Source organism: Osmerus eperlanus, chromosome 18 (genome assembly GCF_963692335.1).
Source record: "Osmerus eperlanus chromosome 18, fOsmEpe2.1, whole genome shotgun sequence".
Classification (NCBI taxonomy): domain Eukaryota; kingdom Metazoa; phylum Chordata; class Actinopteri; order Osmeriformes; family Osmeridae; genus Osmerus; species Osmerus eperlanus.
The window spans coordinates 5,710,493-5,729,848 of NC_085035.1; the positions used below are offsets into that span (position 1 = coordinate 5,710,493).

The window sequence follows — 19,356 nt, forward strand, 5'->3', positions numbered from 1 at the left end:
CACAGTGCCGATCAGCTATGTCAGACCAAGCCTCAGGGGGAGATTGTGAAACACTGACATCAGGCACTTGGCTGTGCTTTACTCATGAAGATGCTTGTAAGAATGCACATCAGGCAAGATCTCCTCTCATCTCAACTTCATGATCAACTGAGATTAGATAATGGGTTGGGTCGATCTCTCAAGCATAATATCGAAATTATGTCTGACAGCCTTCTAAATCCAATATTTCAAGGAGACAGGAATTTAAAAGTTGACAACACTTTACTTTTTCTGTCTAATGTTGCGGTAAAGTTAATTAAGTTCCCACTTGAACGAATGGGGCTTTAACAGACCAAAACAACAAAGAAGCACAAATTGTTTTTTGTTTCCACACTTTCCCTCGACTAGATGTAATGACATCATCCCACTCCGAACAAGCAGTGCAGCTTTCCCAGCCAGTGACTCAAGCTGGAGAGTCATTGTCTGTGGTTTAAGCCCTTAATTTCAGAGACATGAGTGATCAGGTAAATCTCATAAACTCTTAAATTCAAGCCGTGAGTCAACCAATCAGAGTCATCTGAACATGATGAGGAACCACAGAGGAACATGCAGTGAGAGACAAGGCAGGCCTAGGCATCTACCATCTCTTTCCATGCCAGACCCTGATGTGAAATCCGACTCCAAATCGTACGGAAATCTATCCATGAAATCAGGTTGGCTATCTCTAAATCTAACCCTACTGTTTCATGACGGGGATGTTTTTCATTATGTGAAAGCCCAAAACAAACCAGGTTCTACTTCGTACAGTACAGTCCATCTTGATCCTAGGTGTTGGCTGAAGACACCTTCTTAAGACACTTAGGACGTAAACTGTACTGTTCTTTCTTATATTAATTGTCTGCTATGAACAACAACAAAAAGCAAGACCCATGAAAGCGCTAGGTTATAAAAATGGCACATTTATTGCTACAGAACGGTCATGTACATGACTTCATTGAATAACTACAAGATGAAAAACAACAGGCAATAGCCTACGATGGTCTGGCTTGAAGACACTCCAGCACACAACCTGTTTGGACACTTCTACTAATCCGAAAAAAGTAATAATAATAAACAACAATAATAATAATAATAATAATAAACAACGTAAAACAAACTAAAGAATACAACAGAAAAGCAGAAAGAATTACGAAAAAAGTAAAAAAAAGAAGAAGGAACAAAAATTCAAAACACACGCACCAAAATACTTGAAAAAAGGCTTGAGGCACTCAGCCTCACATTGGAAAGAAAGTGTAACTGTTTATCTTTTATATTTCTTTAGAATCACTGCTGTAGGTTCGATGGGACTCTCTCTGTGTCTGTCTGTCCCCACCACTGAAAACACCATACAGTTTCGTCTTAGTAACACATGGTAAAATAACATCTTTAAATAGTAAAATAAAGTAACAAACTTTTACTTTGAATGGTTCCAAAAATCTACAAACGGGAATATTTAGAATAGGACATTTTCAATGTTTTGTTATTTCCTCAATATTCCTGGTATAAAAGGATTGCCCCTGCTAAAAATAAGCCAAATATAATTTGTTTTAAATTTAGGTACTGTTTTTCTATGATAGGGTGCACTAGTCTATTTCATAGCAAAAGAGCACTAGACAAAGGAAGCTTTAACAAAAAGCCAGGCACTGATACATGGTAATTCTCTGCTTAATGTATTTTTTCTTCACTTAATTGCATCACAAGTAACAATAAGAATGAAAAAGGCCACAGTTCATATATTTTCACCATTACATATGTCTAGAATACTCTGAAATGAACATGTTTAAACCACTCCACAAAGATGACTCAAACAAGAGAAGAATGACTACCCAGATCAAATAAGCAGCCATTGAAACCATGGTGCCACCGTTTTTTTTTTCTTAGACTTTGCGATACATATATATTACTTTATATCTTCCAGTCTATTAGTTGTTTACATTTTGTGCTTGTTCATGGTTCACTGGAAACGAGTGAATGCTTCCGTACTATGTTGTATTGTTTTGCCATGAGATATCAGATGAGCATGATCAGTCATTGTTTTCAATACACCCTCACCTCCGAAATGCAGTGTAGTCAAACATGACTCTTGAGTAACTGAACAATACGGAAGACTGGATCTGTACAAATTGCATACTTGAATTGACTGACAGGTGTCACTGTTCATTTCTGGCAAAACTAGAAGACAAAAATTAGGCTCATCCGAACTTCAAATTAAAAGCTAAATTCAGGCCTCGTCCTAAAAAAGGTGCACATATCTGCATTTTATATCCCGACAGCCACTGAGGATAATCTGTAGGATATGGACACAAAATGTGGATCGAGTCACATTCTTAAAACAGTCTGAATGGTGTTTCTTGTGGTGTTAACTACAAATTGTACTTAGTTAAATCTGGTAATGAATCAGTCAATTCCAGAAGACTCTTTTGTTAGCTTTCACTGACATAATAATTCTAAAGGTGATTTATGTCACAAAGAGCATACTTGGCAATATTGACAATATCGAAAACATTGGCAGGTTTTTTTTCTGGCAGTGGATGTAAATAATTCTCTTAAATCAATGCAGTTGTTAAAAAACACGGAGCCCCCCTATGATTGTTCATTTTATTATCGTTCAGTTTTACAAAATGAGTCTTGTGTTTTCTGCCAAAAGCAGCACCACTCAAACACCCATGCTAACCATTCGTATAAAATGCAGGTTTTTTCATTCTTTTGCACACTGAAAATACACTGTACTTTGCTCAATTACCAAATATCAGCTTTGTGTTGCTGTTTGTTTTCATCTGTGCTCCTGTAATGAAATATACCCTTAATAGGAACTGTCATCATCTGTTTACTCTTGAAAACACAGATCTACCTGTGGCTTGCCATTAGAATTGACCAGTATCCACCTCATATATGCCCGATTGGTATATATTGATGGGACAAATCTTTTGTTGTGAAGGTGGGACTGATAAGTGCGGGATCTCTTCAGCACCCAATAAAGACCTTTTACAGTGACAATGTGGCCATTTAAAAAGGTTTCTCTGGGGAGCAAGCGTTGTCAATGATAACAGTTAACAGGGGTGGGGGGGTGGGGGGGAAACAAGCTTAGAGAAAGCTCTCAGTCACTGACAGGAGAGATGCACATGTGCTCAAAGCTGGAATCAAACACGAGTCTTCGAAGGAAAGACATGCTCAACCCAGTGAGCTGGACTTTTAGTGTTAGATCAGTGAGAAAGCTAATCTTCAGGTCTATGGCTGCGTGACCAGGATGAAAAACAAATGTCCTTTTGCTACAGAGACAAGACACAAATTTGAGAAATTGAATTCTGGAGTATAGAACCTACAACAGATTTGGATGTTTAATGCAGAGAACATATGAGACGAGACCTTGCAAAAACTGTATGTAAGCACTCAGGGAAGCAGGGTAAATCTCATACAAAGTGTTTGTCCCAGGTCCAATGAAAATAGCTTTGCGAGAACTCGAAAGCTGGATTTAGATGGCGAACACTGCAATAATTGACAGAAAAAGGATTTGCACACGTCACCTCTTTTTGGGGAAATAGCTGAAAGGATTGTTGTATGCAGTGAACGCACCCGCAGCCTTCTATCGAATCGAAATTGAACACTATATTAACATCAAATCGACGATGAGGGGGTTTATTCCTAGACAATCATGCTGTTCATGAACCCTCTAACGAAGGACGTTTCCAGGTGAGATACATTAAGGAACAAGGTGCAGGATGGCATCTGACAGACACATGTTTAGCACCCAAGCTAGAACTGGAGGACAAATAACCTGGGATAACCTGGGAGAATTTAGTTCTGTTGTTTGTAGGGAACCGGTCAACAGAGTGGGCAGTAGACGTAACAGTGAGCCGAAAGCTAAACCATGACACACAAGTGCCATTTACTGAACTTTAATTTTGGCACCTGGCTACATTGACCAGACAAATACAACCATCATACAACGGAAACAAGTCATCTCTCACTCCCCGAAAGTTGTTACTCCACCAAATCCACATGAACCCTGTGCATAATGACTATTTACACAATTTCTTCAAAAATACAATTAAAAATGGTAATGTCATGAGCATGGAGAATGAAATACATATTATATACCTTTTCGATTTCCAATCCCCCATCCCTCCAAAATGTTCCCGGAAATATAAACATAAATGTTGAAAAATGATTTTGAAGTTGTTGACCTCACTACATTTTCAATGTGACACATATTCAACACACACTGAATTACTTTTTCATCTTTTAACAAAAAACTGATACAACGTATTTTCTAAACACAAAATAACGACAGTCTACATGTAAAAATATAACTTTTACATACACAATTTCAAAATAATGGTAAGTTTGCATTTGTTGCATACAATTTACAAATGTCTGTGTTTTCCTTAGACAGCTGAATAGCAGTGATTGGAGCAGAGGGAACTCCCGTCCCTTTTGTCCTCTGGAGGATGCTGTACAGTCAGTGTGATGTCACGGCACGTCAGAGATTTAGATCAAAGTCATGTCTCTTGAAAAGTAACACTGAGATGCCTCTCCACCTCTCGGCCCATCTTTGAGAAAATAATTCATCCCCCCAAAACAAGCTCTCATTTGAAAACGGCACCTTCCTTATATACTGTATATATTTTACATTTATATATATCAATTTTCAAATAGATTCTTCTCCAGTCTCAGTGCCTCATGTTGATTGGATAACTGAAACCACGTTAAAAACAGCTGCCGACAAACGTCGGCAAGTTGTGGTTCGCTTTTTTCCGACAGAGAAACCAGAACAGACAAAGAATAAGAGAAAGATAAAAAAGAGGAGAAAATCCGTTTTACACATACAACCACACACTTGTACTGAGGACTACAGTGGCCCACGGACAAGCCATATTGATAAAAAGCCGATAGCTATAATACAATGCTCAATAACAGACGTGTTGTTCACTATGGAAACAGGCTGCAACTTGGAGTAGAGGGGGGGGGGGGGGTCTGAAGAAAGAGAACCGGGGAGGATCATCTGACTAAAACCAGGGGTATGTTCAGGAGCACGCCTTCTAATTACATATAAGCATACAGTACATTAAATACAGTTTATCCAAAAAAATACTTTTTTTTCCTTTTTACTTTTTTTAAATCCCAGGTCGTAAAAAACCTGACTGCATAGTCCTAATAACTAACGGTTCCCTAAGCTTGCATCCTAAAAAGTTCAGATAAATGTCCTCCTCTGGCATTTGAATGATATGAACTCTAAAAGGCACGTTGGTAGAAGTGAATGTTCAAATTGCATCTCTGGGGCTTGGGAGGGGGGGGGCTGGGTCTTGGAGGGACGAGGGAAGGGGGGGGGGGGGGGGGGGCAGAGCGGACACTGGCAGGGGGGGGCTTAGATGTGCTAGACAGGAAGGGGAGTTCAACCAGACAGATCAAACGACAATAGGACTGCTTGGATGGATCCCCTCAAATTGAGTGTCATCATGGGGGGGTGAGTAATCTCATTCTGACCTAGGTGCAGCCCCCCGCCCCTCCCCCTTCCTTTTCTCTCAAGCCTTCATCTAATTTGTCACATGGAGTAACTAGGAGTAGTACTACCAATGGCCTAATGACCAATCAGAAGCTCCTGCTGTCCCACCCATCCACAAGAATGGCCAAATAAATTGTGTCTGAATATCTGAATCAGGTCATTATTTGCTGGTTTTACGTGGCTGCAGGGGGCACCAATGATTCCCTCTCTCTCTCTCCTCTGCTATACAGCCCGACTCACCAAGGTAAGCCCAAGGCTAGAATTGTTTAACCCTAAATTCATCTGTTCGGCTCCAAAAGAAGTACACTTTTTCATTATTGCAAATTCTTGAAATTCGACATAATTTCTAGCTTTTTTTTTAAGTCATAGCCCCTCCCATCGAGACTGAATGATTGATTTTGTATATAACTATCTGACTTTATGCATCCAAGAGGAGTTCAGGCACGACAGCAAGTGTTCCACAGTGTGGAGAGGATTGCCATTCAGTCAAAGGGCTGCGTTCAACAGCTCTGCAACATTGTTACAACATAATGATATGTTTGAAGAGTCCCCCATTGAGTTGCACTTTTTTTTTTCTTCAGTTTTATATATATTTTTGATCCTTTCCTCGTACTGTATATATAACCTTTTTTAAATTGGGAATGCTGAAAAGAAGAAAAAGAAGAATCTCTTGTATCTGTAATCCATAGCCAATATACATGTGGTGGTAAGTTGGTTCATTTCGAAAGGAGACAAAGGGATCAGGGAAAACAAATGATGCCGTTGGTCGGGGTTGTCAGTTGATTGGCGTGACTGAGTGGCAGGAACAGAGGAACGTTGTCAAAGGAAGTGATCGCTCATCATTTTAATGAACTCCGGCAGCTTGGACCTGAAGAGGGGCGGAGAGAGAGCGAGGGTTACTGACACTGCGGCGCGCACTCACCTGTCCCTGTACAAACACCCCCAAAAAACCACCGGACCCAGGCGTGCGACTGGATCCGTTACGGGCACGCGACAAACACCAGACCCAAACACGCACACACGCTCAGACGACTTCTAATCGCGATTTGGGCCAACGGGACACCCACATCTCGCTCCACATCATCCCGCTACTGTACGTGATGCTCTGCCACTGGTGCATGATGGGAGTGCGAGGAGGTGTGGCTTGATGACAGTGTCGCCCCCCGGGCTCTTTGATGTCTGGAATGGGACCGTGCAGCAGGACTGAGTGACTCTTCGGACCCTCGTTGGGCTTCAGGGCCTCTAGAAATCTTCCTCGAGAGGGAAGTGATCCGATCCGCCCTTATATTAGTGTAGTGTACTACGACTTTTGGTACTTTGCGCTGTGAATTGGTGATAACCGAGCATTCTTACTTCTCATAAACACGCGTGCACGCACACAGACACACACACACACGGTACACACACACACACGGTACACGCACATGCACACATTTGTACACACATGCTGATACACATAATGAGGTGACAGATTTTCACCTGGTGAGTTCAAGGAAATCACAGCAGAAACAAACACATTAATGACACACACACACACACAGAGAAACACACAGACAGACATTAAAAGCACACTTACTGCCAATCTGTTGTTAAAATGTACCCGGTGTTTTGAATCAAATGAATAGGGTTTGTGGTGTTAGCCAGCCCCAAAGTTATCAGTAATGCCATTCACAGAAAACTATGCATCTCTGCTCTTGCAAATCAATTTTGATTAGCATCCGACAATAACCCTTGTGTCATTATTGTGCTTCTTCGTTTAGGAAGTCTTTTCATTTACATATTATAGAGAGGTAAGCAGAGTAACTGTGCTGGACTGATAACACTTTGAAATAGTATTCCATTATTTTTTTTTTTTTATGGAGCCAGATTAAATTGTATATCCAATTATTATTATTTTTTCTATTTTGTTCGGTTAATGGCAAATCATGGTACAAATATGAAACAGCAGATTAGTTTAAAGTGAAATCCTCTGACCATTTATGGGGTGGCTTTTTACATTTGTCCCATGGGGTTGGAGGCGTCGCCCATGGCGTGGTGGGCGGCGGCCAAGGAGAGGGACGGCCCGTCGGACGAGCCCTTCTCCTCCTCCCGTCTCTTCAGACACGCGGCCTTCGGATTCAGGTTCCTCTCTGGAATACGCACACGCACGCACGCACACACACACACGCACACGCACACACGACCTCAGTCAAAAAATGGGAGGAGGGGGGCTTTCTTCTTCAAACAGAAATAGCTCATGAGCCCCCCTGTTCATATATATTGTATTGAGCCGGGAACCCAAATGGCACGCATTCCCCTTGCTTCCTCAAAAACCCGCAACGGCGCCACCAAGTGGGGGTTAGGAGCCCACCTACACCTGAGGGTGGGGGTGTCCATCTGGAGCCAGGTGTCCATCTAAGACTGAGGTCCTGTGTCTAGGTTAGGAGTCCTATGTGTGTGTGTGTGTGGAGGTGTGGAGGAGGGGTGTCTCCTCTCGGAGGGACCCTGACCTCGGACTTGCTGCTCCAGGCTGAGGATGACGGCCACGGCCTGGTGGAGGATGAGCAGCTTAGTCTGGGGCTTGTCGCTCTTCAGGTGCAGCTGCACCATGCGGCCCAGCTCCTTGAAGGCCTCGTTGATGTCCCGCACCCGCAGGCGCTCGCGGGCGTTGTTGGCCATCCTCCTCTCCTTCTCCCGCTCGATCTTCTGCTCCGGGGAGAGGTCCTCGTCGTCGGCGTTGCTGCGGGGGGGCCAATGGGGGTGGAGGAGGAGGTGAAGGTGGAAGTGGAGGAGGAGTGGGGATTCAGGGATGGAAGTTCAGTCACGATCACAAACAAACACACTATCGACAGATATGCCAACTATTTGTATGCTTGAGATCACATACGGTTCTTCCTTTTGCAAACCAGACCTTTCTATTGTCATCATTTGGGATTCGAATGGTTCAGATTAGTCATTCCAGGTAGAAGTCTTATAAACCCCGAACGGTGTTTATCCTGGGATGGGGGGGGGGGGGTGCACATAGTGTACCGTTGGGAATCTGGAAAAAGGGGGGATACTCTTGTGTGTGAGAGGCAGCTAAAACCAGGCTCAAGACCATGGAAGGACTGCGGAATCGGCCAAAAGATGAGCATGTGTGTGTGTGTGTGTGTGTGTGTAAAGCACAGGTGTGGCTGTAGAGAGTGTGTGTGTGAAATAGAAGCTTAAGTGTGTGTACTCGCTGGAAACCCCCAGAAAAAGGCACTGACAGCGTGAGAACATTGCAAGTATGTGAGTGCGCCTGAAACAATGTCACATGGCGGGCCATCCGAGTCGTTTGATTTCGACATTCATTTAGCCGCCCCTCGAAAGCACACCGATCGCTTCGTCCAACTCCCACGAGAGGGAGTTCGACGAAGCGAGCACTGACGGGGCGGGGCCTAATCCTAGATCTTGACCTGTCGATGGACTTGAGATCCTTGTTGTCCAGGTCCTCCTTCTTGGGCTCCTTGCCGTCCTGGAGGTTCTCGTCCCCCTCGTCCTCCGACTTGATCTCCGAGCTGACCGACGAGGCGCTCTGGCCCTGCAGACCGCTGGACAGCGCTGGAGGGGGGGGGGGGGGCAGAGTGACATCACACAGCGTTAGGATACATGGATGATAAACCTTCGTCTTCATCGACAGGGAGATCAGAACAGGCTGGCGTCCGTAGACCCCGGTTTCATTGACACATGGGGGCTTTCGGCTCGCTTCGTTTGGAGGTCAGCTCAAGGATGGGAGCGAGTCTGTGTTCACTGGACGAATGCCAGCCATTATCTATAGACTATTTATTATCTTTTGAATGATCAGACAGTGATGGAACCCCCACATGAATAGGGATTAATGCGTGTGTGTGTTTTTAGCTGTGCGTGCGTGTGTGTCTGTGCCAGGCTATTACTAGCTGGAGAGATGGGGGGTTGGGAGGGACAAACAGGAGGGAGACAGGGGGAGTGTCTGGGGGGGGACGGGGGGGGGACACAAAAGAGGTTCGACGAGTCTAAGAATCGACCCCCCCCCACCCCCCCACCCCCCCGCTTCTCACCCCCCGGTGGGAGAATACTTCTCTCTTTGTTTGACGTCACTCTCGGTGGGTCGGTGCCAACTTTCGTTGTCAACAGAAAACACTCCCTTTTTTGTTTTAGACCCTCGCGCAGACAGAGAGGCACAAAATGCCCTCGGCCGCAGAGACGCACACAGACACAAAATGGCGCCATGCCGGCTGCCTGTGCGGTGGGATCACGGCTAGCTGTCTGGTCACGACTCGACTCCAGTCCCAGGGCACAATCCCTTGCTTGTTTATGCATGCTGCAAGGGGCTGAATGGGCCTAAAGCACAGAGTATAAAGTGACTTTGTGCTTCCAAACCCCCCCCCCCCTCCATCAAAACAGGCCAAACATGCTAAACAAAGCTTCGCAGCTCAAAGCGGCCAGCTTTTTCCCCTCCCCACCTCGACTTTCCCAGAGTCGGGGAGCAAGCTCGTGTGGCGTCGTTGCGATTGCGCGGCAGGGAACGCCAAAGCTAAACTGCACCCCTGGGTTCATGCAGCCGACCCCAGCCGAGGTAAAGAGACTTCCTGTGCTTACAGGAAATGATGCCGAGTGGTTGCAATAACTCGATTATACAGCTTAATTCCCCCTCGGTCCTCCGAGCCAGAGCAGAGAGGAGGTGATCCGTGGCCGGGAGTAAGAGGAAAAGCCACAATCCTGCAACTGCTTCGCTCCACTCCTGCCAATAACACTTTAATATCCATTATTTATTTATAGTCTCTCAGCCTTGTCTGGCCTCCTCTGGTCTGGACTGGCTGTGGAGGACTGTGGCGGAGAGGAGTGAGTTTCTCTCCTTAGCTTTATAGCGCTCAACACCTCATTAACCACTTGGCTTCGGTCGCCGTGCATACACGCACACACACGCTTGTTGCCAAGGCGGTGATTTTTTGGTCCTTTAAACAAGCCCCGGGGCTAATTGGCTTCATAGGACTCCGTCATGTGCAATTTCCGTCTACATATTCATATCTGAAAATAATATACGTGTGTTCTCTGTGACCTCATTGTTACTTGGACGTTAAAGTTGCGGTGTGCCGAATGAACTGGTTTTACTGTCGTCGTGTGGCTGGCTTGTAGAGATTGCTGGCTACTGTAAACGCTTTATTCTTGTAGACGTGTTTTTTTTGGTGTGTGTGCGTTTGTTGCTACTGTAAACGCTTTATTCTTGCAGACGTCTTTTTTGTTGGTGTGTGTGCGTTTGTTTGTCGTCCCTTTCTGTGTCTTTTTCATTCCACCGGTGATGTCGGTGTTTCGTGTCAGCCGTTTCCAAGGCCACGGCAGCCGCGCTGCGCGTGGTGAACTGCGGCGCGTTTGAAGCGCTCGTCCGTCTCTGTGGGAGAGGTGGATACTGTTCTCCGTCAGGAACTGGGTCCTGCGTTCTAGAACAGTCTACAGGGGCCCAGCGGGACGCCTGGCTGCAGCACTGGCTCCCGTCGTTCCCTCAGTGAGCGTCGACATAACCTTGACCCTGCACCCCCCCCCCCCCCCCCATGACACACACCCCAACACAAAGACACACACCCACACCAAGAGAAACACACATGCTCACACCCCAACAAAGACACACACACACCGCACATCCAAAAGAGAGAGAGACGCACACACACTCACCCCGGTAAGGATCCGGCTGGCTGAGATCGGGCGAGGTGGCTGACTGCACGGGGAGCTGGGGGACCGGCACTTGGTGGCTGCCACGGAGACCCGCGCTGCCGTCTTCTCTGTGAGACCCCACCTGCGGACAGACACACACACACGGCCCAACTCTTTAGCGACACGGCTCCGCTCCCAAGCACGTAACGCTCGCGAGAATTCGACACACGGTTCCTTTATGCAGAAACGGAGGAGGATGCATTCCTGACTTTTCACAGTAAAAAAAATAATACTTTTTTTCCTTCATCGGCCTTGCCCTCCCTTTTTACCCGGCCGCTCTCCATGGGTGAAGTGCCGCGTGTGACCTGCAGAGGGCAGCCTCACGCTGCGGAACCAGACAGCGCCCGCGCGCGCCCGCTTTCGCATCTTCCCGTCGCTGCAGCCGAACCTGCCGTAGCTGCTCAGGCAGGTAAAATACAAAATGATCTCCCAGGGTGCCTCTGCGGAGCTCACTGATTCACATCCATCTGTCTTCCATCATGTCCGCCAACACAACTGACAATTATCTTAATGCCCATATGTTTAATTGTGGGCTTCCTAATTCCCCCGACAGAATCGGCAGATCCAGCAGGAATTGCGATTTGGCACAAGTTTTTCATCTCTCTCTCTCTCTCTCTCTCTCTCTCTCTCTCTCTCTCTCTCTCTCTCTCTCTCTCTCTCTCTCTCTCTATCTCTCTCTCTCACCCTCTCTCTCTCTCTCTCTCTCTCTCTCTCACCCTCTCTCTCTCTCTCTCTCCTCTCTTTTCTATGGGTTGAGGGATAGAATCGGAGGAGGACCTGCCACTTTCTTCTCTCTCCCTGTCGGTAATTCCAGCTAAGCCTCTGACAGAGCAGCCCCGAGATGTCAGCCACGGCTCCCCCCGCTTGATGCAAATATCAGAAAATGTCGAACGGCTTTGCGGGGAAGAGCAGGCAGAGAGCGTTCCAAGCCGGCGTTTGTTTGCTCGTCTTTCATCACAACACGGCTCCCCAAATGCAAAATGGCACCACCCTGGCTGAGGATGGAAGGGGCTGGCATACATATTTAATAAAAGGTTTTAACGTCGGGGAAGAAAAAAAAAACGCTGGGTAAATTAGTATCGCAATGGGAGCCTGGCAAACGCGGGGCCGTCGCTAGGGGAGACGCGCTCCCGGTGTCGCGCTGTCATCTGTGCCGGTGTTAATCAGGGGGACGGCGCTTGAAACGCCCGCGCCACCGCCCTCGTTATGCGTGGGTGGGGGGGAGGCGCCAAAGTTTCTGGGTCAAGTGCGGAGCTGAGCTGTTCTCTGGCAACTTTTTTTTTTTTTGATAAGTGTGAGAAGGCGGCAGGGGTGATTAGTGGGTGTCCACCACGCAATATAATGCCCCCCCCCCCCCCCCCCACCCCCCTTCTAGCCCCATTTGATCATGATTTGAATATGGAAATAAAACGATCTGAGGGGGGTTCCTTGGATTGCCCCGTGCGCTTTGTCCACTTACCCTTCCTGTGTGCGTGTCTGAGAGTGTGTATATGTGTGTGTGTGTGTGTTTGGGGTGTGCAGCGCAGGGAGTCGTGCGGGAAGCCGCGGCACAGCAGCCGTGCAGCAGTCTGGAGTCGGAGTCAGGAGGAGACGAGACGCGTGACGGACAGGAGCAGATGGCATCGTGGCATACTGCACTGATGCTGTCAACGCTTGCCTGGCTGTGCCACCCCCCCCCCCCCCGAGGACGCTCCACCTCAGAGAGGACCCCTGAGGATGGCTGGGGGGGAGGTGGGTGGGAGGGGGTGCCGACCAAGGTTCCCATGGATCCGCGGTGCCATTCAAAACTTAGGGCTGGGAAGATGCCCCCAGGCGCGGCTCATTAGGAGCTAGCATTAGAGGCAAGTATTAGGGGTAAGTGTTTAGAGCTAGCATTAGGAGCTAGCATTAGGAGCTTATGTTAGGAGCTAAGATTAGAAGCGAGCGTCAGGAGCTAGTATTAGGAGCTAGCATCAGGAGCTAGTGTCGGTAGCTAGTGTTAGGAGCTTGCGTCAGGAAGTAATGTTAGCCACGGCGCTGCAATGCAGAGCCGGATGGGTTTGTTAGCCCTACGGTACCCCATCCCCCCTTCCCTCCCCTCCCCCCTCCATTGGAGCCGGCGCTGGGAGGGGATGGAGAGCAGGCCCCTCCCCCCTGACAGCACCTTTAGATGAGAGGCAGGAACACAGCCCTGATGCCAGCATGGGTGAGAGCCCAGGGATTAAAGAAATAAACACACACACACAAATCAGAATAATCAGCCGCCACTCAGTGGCCCCTGACAGGCTATCTCCCAGAGACAGGGCCCGGGCGTAATCGCTACCTCATGTTGACAGAGCTCTGCCTAGGTGCGGGCTACCGCACACAGGAGAGTCCTTGTGCTGAATGTATGTTTCGTCGCACGACATTACAAAGTTCTATTAAATATGAATGAACCTGCCAGGCGGTGACACACTTTCTGTCTGAGGCAGCAGCTACTGGATGGATGTGAGGTTTCTCTGTGTCGACGGCACGGCACAGGAATATGGGTCATATTTCAGGTACTTTAAGAGACACAATCTTACAAAAATACCAAATTAAGTTAAAAGTAATAAAGATTAGCGTGGTTCCGATTTCATGTGAATTGCGCAGGTTTTATAAAATGCTTTGCCTTTTGCCTTTTAACAAAGGGAAAAATCCAAAGAAGAAAAAAGAAAAAAAGACCCGGAGAGGAAAGGCAGAGTGGAAAATTGTTTCCTTGTGAGTGTGCAGTCATAAACAGGGCCATTACTGTGTAAACGCCGCTGAACGCCAGCCTCGGACTCAAGGAGCTTAAAGATGAAATGTGACGTTCGCCCAGTCATCGGCCGCTAATGAAAGAAACCACTGCTGTCCTGTCTGCAGCACCCACATTACCTCGCAGTGCTGCTGAGGTAACTATCACACGCTGGAGTGCTCTGGTTCGAGTGGTTCCATATGTAGCCGGGCTGACTGGCTGTTTGTATATTAGTCGTTATTAGCATGGGGCTAAGTACTGACCGTGACCGGGACCCTCACCGGTGTCAAAGAACGAGACCATCCTAGAGCCAGCCCACATGGGCGTACTTTGTACTGCGGTAATCCCAAATACAGACCTCTGAGAAGGACATGGTGGAGGGCGGGGGGTGGGCGAACTCTCCCAAGTCACAGCTACCTACTACCTCAGGTGGATACTTTATAGAAACTCGCACATTTTTGACAAAATACCGGGAGGAGGGAGTAAGGTGCAAAAAAAAAGCGCTAGATCTTTCCGAGAAGCCCTGGAACTGTTCTTCGACTTAAAAAGACATGCTTAGTGTGAAAATGCATCAACACCTAAACATCACAGTTGGCTTTTTCAGACCTGAAAATACCTGCAACATGCAAAATGCATGGAAATGTGCTAAATGTGTGTGATCGCAGTGTGCACGCTTTGGTAGTGAAAGCAATTCCCAAAGTATCTCCAGCCAAACATCTCCACAACTTGACAAAAACAACTGCAGCAACATGCTCTGGGATTACAGTTGTAGATCAAATACACTTGTTACTCCTCATACGCGTACAGAAAGTTCCTATAAATGTACTGTATCTACCTTATACTCAGTATATCTGTATCTATGTGAGCGTGGACTCGTGTGGCGGTGTGTGTGTGTGTGTGTGGGAAGCCAAGGTCAGAGGGTAAATCAGTAGACCATCCATCAGAAAGCCACACAATGGGCCGTGTTTATGGCCCTAAAAATAGAGGCCCTTCTCCCAAACAATTGAAAGTGAAACACAAAAGCCTCGTCCCCGCAGAAAAAGGACAAAGAACGAGGAAAGAAAAAGGGAAGACAAAAAAATCGGTGCTCATTTGGAAAGAATAGTTTACACGGCTTATGAATGGTTGGAACAAATTGACTTCCTCCACGGGTGAAGGAATCGAAATGATGGCGACTTGAGACAATCCAGTGTTTATTTGAGGTGTCGGGACCTCCGGTGAGATCATGGTGAACAGGATGAGGGGTGCAAGTGAAGGACTACATTTCCTGCTATGAGATGAGGCCCAAGCTGGCCCGGGTGCGGAGAAGGACGTCGTGCTCGCCTCGGTCTGACACTGTGCTGTGGAGCCTGGGCCATGACAAGGCCATTAACTGACTTAGAAGTTGATTTCCCCAGGCGGTCCTCGCACCTACTCCGGTCCTAGCTCCAGGCCCCTCCGTAGCCCCAACCAGACCTCGGTCCTCATTCCAGACCAGCTTAGCCTACTTATAGCCCCAGCCCCAGGCCCGCACGTCTCAGCCACACTGCACCACAGCTGCTACGCATTTGGAGGGGCCTGGGAGTGCAGATGTAGCGTCTTTAGATGTTAATTCAATTAAGAGAAGGAGCTGTTTAAAGAGCTGAGAGAGCCTTCTATAAGAGGAGGAAGGAGGAGGGGGGTGGGGGGAGAGAAGGAGGGGGAGGGGCTGGAAACATGGGGGTCTACAAGTCAAGGGGCTAGCCACTGGTTCAGTGGTCCACACCGAGTTGACAATGATAAGCACATTTATGTGAGGAAGAGGGTTATATTGACAGTCGTATAATTGGTGTTAAGTGTTACAGTATATGAAATGTGTGTGTGCAGTGTGTGTCGATTCAGCATGAGGGATGTGGAGGTGGACCCAGGGGTCTGTGAGGAGGCAGAGGGCCAGGCTGGCTGCTTGTCAGCGCTGGACTGGGTTTTTACTGAGGGGGAGACAAGCGGGGCATATCTTTCACATGATTTCATTTCCTTGTCGTAGATTAGCTGTGCATTCTCTCTCTCTATCTCTCTCTCTCGCCCTCCTCTCTCTTTCACTCTCTCTCTCTCTCTCTCTCTCTCTCTCTCTCTCTCTCTCTCTCTCTCTCTCTCTCTCTCTCCCCACAGCTGTTCGGCGCAGGATCCCTGGCAAAAGAGATGCCGCTCAGATGTCTTAGAAGAACCGTACGCAGCCATTTTCATGTTTCATGTCGAACTTGTTCGGCAACATAAGCGGTGCAGATTACAAGAAAGATTAGTGAGAATATGCTCTTTTCATCGGCCCTGTGTCCGACCCTCACTCAAATCTGGCCAGGCATGATGCTGGGGATAGCTCTCTTCTAAAGGAGCTTTAATATCCATCCAGCAGCTTAGAGCCCTTCAGCTGATGAATTGCCTTGAGATAAACAGAAACTAAACAGATTTTGAATTTTTTACTCATCTCAGACCTGAGAATCTTTTTTGGGGGGGGATCACTTAGGGTTATTTGCGTCTCTGTGATACTGTTAAATCTGCCGGGCCACAGAAATGGCTGTGGTGACGCCTCCCTCCAGCAGGTGGCGAACTGTGGCTGCAACCCGGCAGGCCTTTAGACGTGCCATGGAAAAGTGGCATCACAGAGTCATGTTCACTATGTGTGTGTGTGTGTGTGTGTGGAGGGCAGAATAGCGTGCCTTTGTGCGTCCCAGACATACCAGTTTATAGCCCCCCCCCCCCCCCAACTTCCTGGGCTTTAGTCATGGACAAGTGTTTGTGTGCCCCCTTTCGTAACTCAGAGCTCGCCTCACAGACTCCGTCACAGTGGAATATTTTGTTAACCCCCTCAACGGTGTCTGGCGTGGAAACCTAAACCTCGAAACCTCCCTGCTGTCCGCATGCGTGGTGTTTCTCGCGAGCGAGACACATAGACGACTGTGAGGTCAGGTACGATGAGGACACGCTCGCAACGGAGATGCGGGCGAATTCTCCTTCGACGCGCAACACTCTGCTTTGAAGGACTCCACGGGCTAGGCCACGTGGTCGGAGTGGGATTCGCGTTCGTTGGCGTTTGCCTCGCCCCTGTTATGTTTCAAACCCCCTGCTTTTAAGATCCATCATCTCAATCCGAAACCTTAATCCCTCAACGTTTTACCTCACCAAACGAGAGGTTTCGCCCGCGAGCTTTGCAGCCGGGAGGAGAAGAGTTAACGGGGGGGGGGGGGGGGGGGGAGCACGGGCGGAGGGTCGCTACGTTAGCAGGACGTGGTTCCGACACCCTTCACAGGCTGGTTTTGACGTGCGGCTGAGAGGACAGGGTAGACGCGGAGCGAGACACGTCACAAGGGCGTGTTTGCATACTCCGGCATGTCTGTGACACAGGACCGTGGTGTGGACAAGCCTCTCGGAAGGTGTTGCAGAGTGAGACGGCACTACACTGTTTCTCCCTCTCTCTCTCTCCCTCTCTCTCCTCTCTCTCTCTCCCTCTCTCTCTCCTCTCTCTCTCTCTCCCTCCCTCCTGTCTCTCTTTCTCTCTCTTTCCTTTCCTATTCTTTTATCACCATCCTCCCCCTCTTTTCTCCGTATGTCTCTCTCCGTCAAATAGTCTCATCCTTTCCTCCTGCTGCCCCCCCCTCACAACTGTCTCCCTCCTTCTCTCTCCCCTCCTCCAAGCAAAACTCAGAGACGGTCGGAATATCTCTGTCGCTGCCATCCAGTCAGGTTGTGCTCTCTGCCTCCTGTGACCCCCCTCTCTCCCGCCACCCCCCCCCCCCCTGTCCCCAAGTGGACAAATCGTAGTTACGGGGGGATAACATGACCCGGGGTCGCCCAGTTAAGCCGGCTGGAGTTGACAATAACGTTCCCCCTCTTAACGTCTTTCCAAGTTCGGCTCTAATGCCCAGATCCTCCGCCCTCCAGACTGTTTATGCGGGCTTACGACTCTATTTACAGTGAAAGGGAGACAATTCTAGAAGGTATTACGGTATGTTCCTACTGGCCAGTGAACCGACGGGCCCTCTAAAACCTGCTTAGATGAATGCTCAGTCTGGATGGCCGGAGAGAAGAGTTAAGTAGAAGGGATAAGAGATTAGTCCATCAGACTTCACCTCGCTAGTCAGCCGGCACACATGAGTATGTGAGTGTGTTTGCGTGTTTTTGTTAAGATGGGAGATTTAGTGAGAGATGAGTAGGGTGGGTGGTTGTTATGTAGCGGCTCTCAAAATCATTATTTCGGGACTGATACGTATTTCGCTAAAGAGCTTTAAGACACAGGAAGCATGGGGGGGGGGGATATTCAGTCCAACATGACGTCACACGCACTCACTAGTTCAACTATGAACCAGAATCAAACTCACGACGTCCGCAATTGGGTTTGTGTGTGTGTGCGTGTGTGGGTGGGATAGTGCACACTCACACCCAAACACCCTCTCTTCCTACACGCACACACACGCACACACACACACTACCCCTATCTCCAAAGGTCTTTACTGCCACATCATGGGAACACCTGCTTTCCCAGTGACCTCAGCCTCTTATCCCCCCCGACTGCAGTCTTGGAAGAAATAGCAGCTCTCCAAACATGATCCAGCTGGTTCTCACTGAGGAGGGGGGGGGGGGGGTTTGGGAGGGGGGGTCTTTGGAAAGGGGAGGGGGGGGGGGAGAAAGTGTGTGTGGGGAGGGAGGGGGGGCAAGGGGTGTAATCTAGGTATGTCCGGGTGGGTGGATAATAAGGTGCGTGTTCATTTAGCATTGTTGTCCAAAGCGCCGTGCAGAGGGGGAATCCAACATGTGAGCTCTTGATCTGCCGTCGAATGCCCTATCGCTGTGCCGTCCACACCCCCTATCTACATGGATGTCATGCGCAGCCCAAAGCGCCCCAAAGACCAAACCACGTGTGACGAAAATCAAACTTCAAACATTTTACAGAACGTGAGAAGCAGAACGCGGATAGAGGAAGCGAATGGAAAAAGAAATGAGAAAAGAGAAAGAAAAGAAAAAAAAAACACTTTCGGGAGCTATTGTATGGAAAGAAAATCCAGACCAGTCAATTGCAGTGTCTGGCTCCTTTCAGAGGGTGTGTGTGTGCGCGTGTGTGTGTGTGTGTGCGCATGTGTGTGCGTGTGCAAGAGTGTGAGCAGTGGGAGTATACAGTAAATCAGAGATGAGAATAGCAGATGGCTGGATGTGAATTAAGTCGAGTAATCACTAGGACCCAGCGGGGAGCTGGGAGGAACATCCACGGCAACGCCGGCCACTCTCAGCGCCACGCTCGCCGGGTAGACGCGCTTGGGTTTGATGTTAAATCGCCTCTCTCAAGTCGGCGACGACTTCATATTTCTGCCCCCACTTGAAAAGGTACTCGGCGAGCTGGCGTTTAAATGGGGCTTTTCTTTCCTAGGAAAGGTTAGGTGGATAAATAAATATTTCGGAGGACGGG

At 48.2% G+C, this 19,356-nt stretch overlaps 1 protein-coding gene across 1 annotated transcript in view; it reads right to left on the reverse strand.

Annotated features, from left to right (window-relative positions):
• Window positions 1-5,811: 5,811 nt before the first annotated feature.
• Window positions 5,812-19,356, reverse strand: part of LOC134038939 (transcription factor 4-like) — a 107,117-nt gene continuing 93,572 nt past the window's right edge. Inside the window, 5 exon segments of the mRNA XM_062484608.1 lie at window positions 5,812-6,389; window positions 7,496-7,650; window positions 8,011-8,240; window positions 8,938-9,082; window positions 11,171-11,291. Coding sequence (XP_062340592.1) covers window positions 7,514-7,650; window positions 8,011-8,240; window positions 8,938-9,082; window positions 11,171-11,291 — 633 coding nt within the window. The 3' untranslated portion in view covers window positions 5,812-6,389; window positions 7,496-7,513.